This window comes from Gobius niger, assembly GCF_951799975.1.
Source record: "Gobius niger genome assembly, chromosome: 5".
NCBI classification, from domain to species: domain Eukaryota; kingdom Metazoa; phylum Chordata; class Actinopteri; order Gobiiformes; family Gobiidae; genus Gobius; species Gobius niger.
This window is the reverse complement of record NC_136856.1, coordinates 37,537,296-37,548,336: the sequence shown is the minus strand read 5'-3', so window position 1 is coordinate 37,548,336 and position 11,041 is coordinate 37,537,296. Positions and strand designations below refer to the sequence as shown.

Below are 11,041 nucleotides of genomic sequence, written 5' to 3'. Positions count from 1 at the left end.
GTATTATGTATTGCAAAACTCAGTAAAAAAACAAAAAAATACTAAAATACTCAATGTAAAAATGATTTATCTTGTGATCTCGTGACCAAATCTTGATAAAATCTTCTCATCTCTGCATTTATTTATTTATTTAAATTAAATTATTAATTATTAATTAAATATTGAGAAATGCTCATAAAAACAAAGAGTGGATGAAGACAAACCATAAACTACTACATTATTAACAACTCATGTGCAATTCCTGGATTTGTAAAAACAATAAATAACCAATAACCAACCAATTAGAAACATTACGGTTATTAACTTTTGAGTTGGATCAGCACAAAGCACTGGAGATGACAAAAGAAGGTTTCATTAAACAGTGACAGGGACGGGTTTCCCAGCGGATCAAGAACAAAGAGAAGGTCCAGGACTTTTTACAATCATTTATTTACAGTAACGTTCCTTTTACATGGTTTTCATTGTCCAGTCGGGTTTGGATCTTCTTTGGTCCCGGTTTAGTCCCGGTTTGGTCTTGGGTCAGATCTCGTCTTGTTCTCGCTCTCGTGAGGAGACCCAGCGACTCACCATCACCTCCTGAAACAAAGGGACTTCATCAGTCACAGGAGCAGCAGAAGTGTCAGCAACTCTTTAAATCTGCTTTAGTGATGCACTTAAAAATACATTTACAGATCAATGACAACCTCCTGCTGTGGATGAATGACATAAATATGAGGAGAAATGTATCACAAAGGTCACTTTATGTTTCATATAACAATACGATATTTTGGCACGTGGCTGAGCGGTTAAACTCAAAGCTCAATAAATCAGATATTGATATTAAAGAGGGGGATATTATGCAAAATCGACTTTTTCAAGCTTTACATCATGTTATTATGTCATTCCCTCATTAAAAACATGCCTGAAGTGTTGCCTTGGCACATTCACGTATTTTTGAGTAATCTGTAAAGACTCTGATGGCGGCCATTTTAGGGACAGCTTTGCCTGAGTCCTCCTAGGAACGCCCCCACCTCCTGGAGACGCCTCCGAGCTTTCGTCACCAGCCGAGTAACCAACCACTGCTCCTCAGCAGAACCCCCTCCCCACTGATGCCACAGACAGCGTGTGGAGGGGGCGTGTCTGAAAGGGTCAGAGGTTCTTAAAGAGACAGTGGCCTATTTCAAGACATTCACTACAGCCATTTTGAGAGAGCCATTTTATACAAGGCAGTTATTCTAATTTACTGCATTTACAGACCAACAGAAGGTTTGTCATCATTGTAGTGTGATATAGACTGGTGCTATGGGACTGAAAAAAGCATAATACATAATAAAAAATCCCTCAGAAAAAACCCTTCCCAATATAGTTGAGTGGCAGCCTGTAAAGTGTGGAGTCTTATAGAGCTGAAGTGCTGATGCTGTTAAACAGTGGAATGAAAACAGCCCTAAAGTTAAGTCACTTTGTACATGCGTCCTGTGAATATTTCTCCCGTCTTTAGCCGCTGCTGTCCCCCACAAAGGAAATGACCATATTTGGGTTATAGTGACATCTTTCATGCTACACGTGGATACCAAACATGTCAGTATTTGTGAATGAATAAACATGGGAAAGACCAGGGAGCCACACAGCCGTGTTGGAGTTACTTCCTTGATAAATCTCCGGCTCAAAGCTCAGAATAAACTGAGCAGCGTTTACTTTCACTGCAATAATAAGTGAGCTGCAGGTTCTGTACTTTTACTCAAATACTGTGGTCGGACCTGCACAGTGAGGGTCCTGAGACAGTCAGGTGACCGCAGCTCGGGCTCTGATAGGTCGAAGGGGAAGATGACGTAACACAGCAGCAGCTCCTGAAACACAGTCAGGGTTTGTACAGGTCAGTCAAATGTAATGCTGTTTTGTATTGAGCTCATTCTGACCTTTGAGACGTTGGCGGTGATTCTGCTAAGCGCCGACAGAGAGCGCCAGGAAAACGGGCGTAGAGGAGGGTCAGCAAAGGCACCAGTGAACCGCTCCACCACCACAGAGTAACTGAGAATAACCACAGTCAGGGGTCAACTTTTTTTTTATTTAAAAGGTGGAGAAAAAGTTAGAGATGAGAAAATGCAGGGGGAAAAAAGCAATGATAGACAATCCGACAGAGAAAATGAGGGAAAAAACATGTGGAGAAAAAAAAGCAAAAAAAAAACCTAGAAATTTGGGGGGGGGGGGAATGTAGGAAAAAATGTAGGAAAAAAGCAAAAAAATGGGGAACAATATGGAAAAATGTAGGAAAGCTTGGGAAAATAAGTGTGAAAACACAGGAAAACTTGCGGGAAAAATATTGGGATTTTTTAAATATCCGGGAATAATGAAAAAAGGAAGGAGGGAAAAAAGTTAAAAAGGAAATGCGTAAAAATTTGCACGAAAATATAAACAAATCTAAAGAAAAGATGAAAACATGTTGGGGAAAAAAAAATGGGAAAATTAGGAAAACATTCGAAAAAGAATGCAGAAAATATTGAGAAAAAAAATTGCTGAAAAATTTGGTCAGAAATGTGAACAAATGTGGGGGGGAAATGGGAAAGAAGATGTCAGGGGTCAGTGAAGGCACCACAGAGTCAGTTACCTGGCGTGGTAAAACGGTGGGCCTTTCCTGTACAGCACTGAAGCAGAAGAGAAAGAGGTTTAAACCGGGACTAATCCAGGACTAATCCACGACTAAACCAGGACTAAATCATTCTTACTCATGTCGGCCCCATACTTGGCCCCCGAGCCGGTCTTGGGGACCCAGCCTCTGCTTCGGTAAAAATGATACGCAGCATAAAAACTGACGAAGTCCGAGCGAAACGAGAGACAGGTCCTCCATAACTGCAGCACGGAGAGAGGAGTCTGCCAATCAGAGGAGAGAGGGTTTAAACCGGCCAATCAGAACAGAGAGGGTTTAAACAGGTCAATCAAGAAGAGAGGGGGTTTAAACCGGCAAAATCAGAGTAGAAAGGGGCAGAGTTACCTGGTGGTGGTAGACAGTGAGGCAGCCCAGGGCGTAGACCAGGAAAAAGGCCTGAAACACAGTCACAGTTAAAGAGCGCCCCCTGGTGGCCGGTGCCTGTACTGCAGACTGACCTCCTCGTGGCTGAGCTGCAGAGGCTCGCTAAGGCTGATGGGAAGTCGGCGGATCTCAACTTCACTCTGAAAAAACAGAAACGGCCAATATAAAGGCAACGCTGCAGAGGAACTGGGGAAAGTTTTAATGAAGAGACAGAAATATGAGTAAAAATGTCGGCCATTGCAAATCCGAGCCTGTAAAATGTGAAGTCTGCAGGAGCAACTAAAGTGGGATGAAAACGGCCCTATGCACATGCGCCCTGTGTATGTTTCTCCCGTCTTTAGCCGCTGCTGCCTCCCACAAAGGAAAAGACCATATTTGGATTACAGCGTTATCTCGGTCACAGCCTTTCGTGCTACACGTGGATACCAAACATGTCAGTATTTGGGAATGAATGAGCGTGGGAGACACCATGGAGCGACACAATCAGGTTGGAGGACATTTTACAAACTGTTCCAAAACTTTCCAAACTGTTGCAAAATGTTGGAGCTACTTCCTGGATAAATCTCTGTCTCAAAGTGACAAAGAGAGGGTTGGGGCTGTTTTTTAATCTGACAGAGTTAAAACTCGGACGTTGTTTCACCTGTAGCGTCTCGCTTTAAAACCATAAAACATGTGAGAAGTTTCTAACCACATAGTCGTTACCTCGTCTGCGTCGGAGCGCACTAGGACAAGCCCCGCCTCCGGCTCCGAGGTCTGAGGTCGGAGAGTGTGATGGACAGCTGCATCGTCCAATACCTGAGCGGAGAGCGTCTGCCCCGCCCACCGCCGCAGCTCCTCGTATCTGCACAAAAGAGGTCAATAAAGTCTCATCTTTTATTGTAAATGAGACGTTTCATATCCAGGTCGTTTTTTAGGAATAAACTGTAATGATCATTACACTTTTCTCACTAAATATCCTCGGCTCCATCACAAGTTTTAGGGCTGGTGTCCCTTATTAAGTACTTTGTGAAGTACTTTGTAAAGAACGTCCTCATATATAGCACTTCAGATGAGTTTTTGTAAAGAGTAAATAAAATGAGGTCAGACCTGGAGCTGGAGACGACGGGCAGCATCAGACCGTCTCGGCCTGAGGACAAACACAGGAGTCACATGAGCGTCTGCAGCCACTGTTTGGAGCATCATTTAAACCACTGGACTCACTCTCCCATTGGTCAGAGATGCTGTGGGCGGGGCCGGACTTGGACAGGACGCCTTTCCCGAAGAATCCCTGAAACAGAGCAGACCCTGACGTTACACCTGTGTACACCTGTGTACGAGATTTAAAGCCATAATTCTTAATGAAATTACAACTTTGAAACTCTTGCTACCGATTGAGTTTAAATCTCAATCTTTAAAAACTCGAAATTGTGTGGTTTAAACAAGTAATTTTATGTTTAAACCATATTAGAGGGCAGGTTGTAAAGATGATACAACTCTTCAAAACCAGTAATTATTATGACTTTATATCTCGTAATTTCCACTTCCTGTTGGGCTTTTATGTATGGCGGAAACAGGCTTCCATGTGGTCTGGGACCTTCAATTCAATTTACACGTTTTCTTTTTTGTTTTCCTTTGAGGTTTTTTGCATTACCCCCCAAAATTATTCAACCTGGATAGACTCAAACAGACGAAAGCGGTGATTAGGAAGATTTATTGACATGTATATTAGTTTTGGCGATCAGGCAACATCGATGTATGAAAGTCAGTATGGATGAACAGCTTATAGTTAGGGATGCCTTCCCCCGGAGCCTGGACACTGGTGGTGGTATGGAAGACCCGCAAAGCCGCAGCAGCGAGAAGCCGTGGATGGAAGAGGCGGAGATGGGGTGGAGGCGGGTCGCAGCGCAGCTGGGAAGCGAACGAACCATGATTGCTGGGGCTTAAAAGTGGGACCGAGGGCGATGATTGGCTGCTATGGAGGTGCGGCTCTTACGCTGATGGCTGAGGTGGAGGCGTGGCCCTCTCGGAAGCGATCATTGGCTGGAGGTATGTGTTGCTGAAAATCGTCTCCCAGGTTGAATTAACGCCTAGGCTTCATTTCAGGTTTTTTTTTCACCCATGTGTGTGATACCTTGGTCTAGTCCAGGTCTTGTACTTGTGTGTAGAGAGTCCTGACGTGGTCCGGGTCTGGTCTGAGTCTTGTACCTGTGTGTAGAGAGTCCTGACGTGGTCCGGGTCTGGGCTAAGTCTTGTACCTGTGTGTAGAGAGTCCTGACGTGGTCCGGGTCTGGTCTGAGTCTTGTACCTGCGTGTAGAGAGTCCTGACGTGGTCCGGGTCTGGGCTAAGTCTTGTACCTGTGTGTAGAGAGTCCTGACGTGGTCCGGGTCTGGTCTGAGTCTTGTACCTGTGTGTAGAGAGTCCTGACGTGGTCCGGGTCTGGTCTGAGTCTTGTACCTGCGTGTAGAGAGTCCTGACGTGGTCCGGGTCTGGGCTAAGTCTTGTACCTGTGTGTAGAGAGTCCTGACGTGGTCCGGGTCTGGGCTAAGTCTTGTACCTGTGTGTAGAGAGTCCTGACGTGGTCCGGGTCTGGGCTGAGTCTTGTACCTGTGTGTAGAGAGTCCTGACGTGGTCCGGGTCTGGGCTAAGTCTTGTACCTGTGTGTAGAGAGTCCTGACGTGGTCCGGGTCTGGTCTGAGTCTTGTACCTGCGTGTAGAGAGTCCTGACGTGGTCCGGGTCTGGTCTGAGTCTTGTACCTGTGTGTAGAGAGTCCTGACGTGGTCCGGGTCTGGGCTGAGTCTTGTACCTGTGTGTAGAGAGTCCTGACGTGGTCCGGGTCTGGGCTAAGTCTTGTACCTGTGTGTAGAGAGTCCTGACGTGGTCCGGGTCTGGGCTAAGTCTTGTACCTGTGTGTAGAGAGTCCTGACGTGGTCCGGGTCCTGGACCAGGACTTGTTGGTTGATGAGGTCGGCACGGAGCGGTCCGTGATCCCGACCGTGGTCCTGGTTCAGGGGGAGCGGACCCTCATAGACCTCGTGGACCCGGGGACGTCTCTTTGGGGCCCGGAACTCGGCCTCCATCTGTGGTCCCGGACTGGACCTGCAGCCCCTGGACTCTACTGTGGCTCTGAGGAAGAGGCCAGTGATTCTCAACAGGAGGGCCGGGACCCCAAACACAGCTCCGTTATCGAAGGGTCGCCAGCTTTTCCCTGGAACATTTCGGTCGACAGGTTACACTGAGGCCTTTCTCTTCTGTCCAAATGTTTCTCCTGATCATCATCTGCGTCGAGCTTTCATATTTCAACTTTTAAAGCTGGGGTGCCTGATTTTTCCTGAACAAAATGTGATTTTTTTTCTTGTTTGGGCCCAAACTCGTTTCTAGCTCTCTCTATCCCTTCAGCACATTCAAATAAGATAATCTCCTATTGATCTCACAATGGAGAAATTCACTTGTTACATTCGGCTTTCAATAAGACAGATGGATTTGATTTCGCGGACACCACCACTGGGGCGGGGGGTCCAGACTGATTCCCCGATGTATAAAATAATACAGAGGGGAATCAGTCTGGTACAGCACGCTAGGGCCCATACACGTCTGAAATCTCCAAGAAGAAAATGGAGGAATATTGTACTTTGGATTCACAAACCTGACCAGGGTTTCACCAATTTAATGCTATTTTCAAATCCATCTGACAAACTCAACACAAAACACTAATGCTCTATTATTATGAAGCCGACACTCTGCATTTAGTGCTTTAGCTCAGTCACCTCTCACACCCCGCCTGAACCGAGCACATTTTCTCCAGTTTGGCTCTACCCAATTCTAAAAGCAAAAAAGGGGAAAAAGTGCATCAACACGTGTTAGCTTCTGTGTGTTGCAGATGTCAACTCCTTATAACTGTTGTATGAGCGGGGAGAGGGGGCGGGGTTAACTGAATCAAAGCGTTGTTTCTTCCGGGTTTGAAAAATAACTCCAGAAAATGATTTTATATTTATCACAAAAAATAGAACTCCATAGTGGTAGAGGTACAATATATCATGTGAATGCCTATAGTTTACTTTGGGATGGCTAAAATAGCATGATACAGATCCGTTAAAGCAAGCAAATGAATGAATGAATGTACTCTGTCTGTGAGCTCCATTCAGGAGGTTTTTAGATTTGGGTGAGTGACGGGTTATAGGGACATTTTTTGTAATAATAACAGCTAGTATGTAAGTTTGGCTCTCTTTTTTTTACATGGCGACAAATAAAGCGAAGCAAAGCTATAACTTACTAAAACTTCAGGAATTATTAGAGATGAAGAGCCAGGTTTGCGGCAGGTCTGAGCCAGGACTAAACCAGCCCTTATATTAACGCACATGTAATTATATATCATCTTTACCAGCGCACCTGAAGGCAGCATTAGCTGAGAGAGAAGCGTCTGTTTGATGAAGCTAACTCTTATTAACAGCGTCATTTATCCACATTGTTCACTGAAGAAACTAAACTAAACTCACCTGGAACAGACGGAGCCTCACACAGACCGGGCTCCTCTTTATCCTCGGTTTATCGCCTGTTTTTCCAGTTTTTCGCTGATTTTGTTCCTACCTCAGTCCCTCACGTGCGTTTGTTTTGGCGGAAGTCGCAGCTGTTAAACCGTCCCGGGCGGAAACACCGCGCTGTGGTTCCGCCGCTAGAACGTCTTTATCACACCCTCATTCCTCACTAAGCTGCCAGTTTATCTAAATGTACGAATTTTATGATTATTTTTTTGTTTTTGTTTTAGTTTTTATTTCAATTTTTTTTTTTACTTTTTTTTATTATTATTATTATTATTTTTTTTTTATTTATATTTTTTTTTTGTCCACAGCGAAAACAATGTCTTAGCACGTGATGCATCTCTGAAATCCACTGAGTGTCTTTTCTCCTTTCTCACTAAATGTTAATGTGATTCATAAACAGGTGCATGCACATAGTTGTATGTGTTTGTGCCTGGGTATAGGATATGGAAAATCAAACACATGAATTTATATTCTCTTGTTACGCATGGGCCTTGTTATGATTAGTATCCTATGGGAAATGTAAGCAATGGAGTACATGCTTTAAGGTCATGTAATCTCGTTTTCTTCTAATGTTCCTGCCTTGAGGACACTTGTCTGCTTAGGAATAGATTTTTTATTTCTTTTGAGTGTGCAAACTTCTTGGTTGTGGATACAGTCCTCACGTATTACTGTGAATTGTAAATGTTTATTATGTTGAACGTGGGGTAGGCGTTTATAAGCTTCTTGCTTCAGCCTACTCCTTTTGAGCATCTGTGACGCTCAAATAAATGAAACTAAACTAAACTAAACTAAACTAAACTACATTATCCTCCCTGCACGGCTTATTCAAACCACTTTAGCGCAATTACTGTTCAGATTTATAAAAGGACTTTTTCATGAATTTATAAAAAATGATAGGAATATCCATGTGAAAAATATTTTATTGCTATTTCACATTGTTACCTGAAATGACATGACACATTAAAACGTGTTACAAGAAAAATATACACAGAAATCTGAAATAATTATCATTTAATTTGTTGCTCCATAGCACAATGCATGATTGTATATAGGTTAGATTTACAGTGTTTAAATCAGTTTGATATTAGACCCTTATGATTAAATCAGAGGCAGATGTCATTTCTCAAACTCACACTTCATGTCACAGGGTAAAACTTTCTTATCCTTATAATAGACCCCAGAGCAAGAATTCAAGGCTATAAGCTCTTGCTTCCTTGATGTTTCCTTCCTTGATTGATGTTTTTTTCACAAAGTGGGGCCACAGAGAAGGACGTCTGCCTTGACTGTGTTTTCACAGTGATAAGATTCAGTTCAATGTTCATTATATGAATACAGTGATCAGAGCCTGATGCAGTCCCAGTTCAGGCCTGAAGGAAATTCTAATGCAGCAGGTGTCCACACATGATACAGCTGAGAGCCAATCAGCATAAAATTAGACAAAGCCTAAAGTGCTGCAGCTTCACTGAGCGACATAAGATCATTTATCTGAGCAACAGCCCCTGGAATAAAAGAGGCTCGATGGGTCCAGGGTATTCTCCACCTGCATCCAGAGGGGAGTAAATTAAACTCCTTAAAGAGCAGATGGTTCGGACACTCCATTATCTGTTAGGCTTTACATACAACGTTACGGCTGTAAAGATGATTTTACTGGTCACAGAAAGAAAACCAAACAAAGACACAAAACAAAATATTAAAACTGACTCAATAAAACACGGAGGACTTTCCAAACTCTACATGAATTCATTTTGGTCTTTTGACTCTTTTCTGCACATTTTTGCAGATGCATCAGTGTTGGTCCAGTTTCCCCTGGATTACAGTGTTAGAGCCACTAGAGGGCGACATGTCCTTGGTCTTGGACAAATGAAACTGTTCACACCAAAAAATAAAATCATCAAAGACAGGTCCATGAGTCATGAAGTGGCGCTTATATGTAGATATGTGGCGCTGTAGTTACTCCTATAGATGGCGCTGTAATTAGTCCTGTAGATACTCCTGTAGATGGCATTGTAGTTAGTGCTGTAGATACTCCTGTAGATGGCGCTGTTGTTAGTCCTGTAGATACTCCTGTAGATGGCGCTGTTGTTAGTCCTGTAGGTGGTGCTGTTGTTAGTCCTGTAGGTGGTGCTGTTGTTAGTCCTGTAGGTGGTGCTGTTGTTAGTCCTGTAGATGGCGCTGTTGTTAGTCCAGTAGGTGGTGCTGTTGTTAGTCCTGTAGGTGGTGCTGTTGTTAGTCCTGTAGATGGCGCTGTTGTTAGTCCAGTAGGTGGTGCTGTTGTTAGTCCTGTAGGTGGTGCTGTTGTTAGTCCTGTAGGTGGTGCTGTTGTTAGTCCAGTAGATGGTGCTGTTGTTAGTCCAGTCCTGTAGGTGGTGCTGTTGTTAGTCCAGTCCTGTCGGTGGTGCTGTTGTTAGTCCTGTAGGTGGCGCTGTTGTTAGTCCTGTAGATGGTGCTGTTGTTAGTCCTGTAGATGGCGCTGTTGTTAGTCCTGTAGATGGTGCTGTTGTTAGTCCAGTCCTGTCGGTGGCGCTGTTGTTAGTCCAGTCCTGTAGGTGGTGCTGTTGTTAGTCCTGTAGGTGGTGCTGTTGTTAGTCCAGTAGATGGTGCTGTTGTTAGTCCAGTCCTGTAGGTGGTGCTGTTGTTAGTCCAGTCCTGTCGGTGGTGCTGTTGTTAGTCCAGTAGGTGGTGCTGTTGTTAGTCCAGTCCTGTAGGTGGTGCTGTTGTTAGTCCAGTCCTGTAGGTGGTGCTGTTGTTAGTCCTGTAGATGGTGCTGTTGTTAGTCCTGTAGATGGCGCTGTTGTTAGTCCTGTAGATGGTGCTGTTGTTAGTCCAGTCCTGTCGGTGGCGCTGTTGTTAGTCCAGTCCTGTAGGTGGTGCTGTTGTTAGTCCTGTAGATGGTGCTGTTGTTAGTCCAGTCCTGTAGATGGTGCTGTTGTTAGTCCAGTCCTGTAGGTGGCGCTGTTGTTAGTCCTGTAGGTGGTGCTGTTGTTAGTCCTGTAGGTGGTGCTGTTGTTAGTCCTGTAGATGGCGCTGTTGTTAGTCCAGTCCTGTAGGTGGTGCTGTTGTTAGTCCAGTCCTGTAGGTGGTGCTGTTGTTAGTCCTGTTGGTGGTGCTGTTGTTAGTCCAGTCCTGTAGGTGGTGCTGTTGTTAGTCCAGTCCTGTCGGTGGTGCTGTTGTTAGTCCTGTAGATGGCGCTGTTGTTAGTCCAGTCCTGTCGGTGGCGCTGTTGTTAGTCCTGTAGGTGGTGCTGTTGTTAGTCCTGTCCTGTCGGTGGTGCTGTTGTTAGTCCTTTAGATGGTGCTGTTGTTAGTCCTGTAGATGGTGCTGTTGTTAGTCCAGTCCTGTAGGTGGCGCTGTTGTTAGTCCAGTCCTGTCGGTGGTGCTGTTGTTAGTCCTGTAGGTGGTGCTGTTGTTAGTCCAGTCCTGTAGGTGGTGCTGTTGTTAGTCCTGTAGGTGGTGCTGTTGTTAGTCCAGTCCTGTAGGTGGTGCTGTTGTTAGTCCTGTAGGTGGTGCTGTTGTTA

At 44.6% G+C, this 11,041-nt stretch overlaps 2 protein-coding genes across 3 annotated transcripts in view; one reads left to right on the top strand and one right to left on the bottom strand.

Annotated features, from left to right (window-relative positions):
• Nucleotides 1–11,041, top strand: part of vipas39 (VPS33B interacting protein, apical-basolateral polarity regulator, spe-39 homolog) — a gene marked incomplete at its 5' end in the record, with an annotated part of 107,176 nt that overhangs the window by 31,331 nt on the left and 64,804 nt on the right. The gene's annotated exons all lie outside the window — the stretch shown is intronic.
• Nucleotides 417–7,607, bottom strand: tsen2 (TSEN2 tRNA splicing endonuclease subunit). Of its 2 annotated transcripts, none has more exons than XM_079556031.1 (12): nucleotides 7,482–7,607; nucleotides 5,892–6,193; nucleotides 4,208–4,274; nucleotides 4,094–4,133; nucleotides 3,710–3,848; nucleotides 3,082–3,147; nucleotides 2,969–3,019; nucleotides 2,703–2,847; nucleotides 2,585–2,621; nucleotides 1,896–2,007; nucleotides 1,737–1,826; nucleotides 417–576 (listed from the first exon to the last, which is right to left on the bottom strand). In XM_079556031.1, exons 2-12 carry the CDS (start codon nucleotides 6,063–6,065, stop codon nucleotides 520–522), a joined length of 978 nt encoding a protein of 325 aa, XP_079412157.1. In that variant the 5' UTR covers nucleotides 6,066–6,193; nucleotides 7,482–7,607; the 3' UTR covers nucleotides 417–519. The 2 variants fall into 2 exon arrangements, with proteins under 2 accessions (XP_079412157.1, XP_079412158.1); XM_079556032.1 differs by having other exon boundaries at nucleotides 5,892–6,111; nucleotides 7,482–7,600.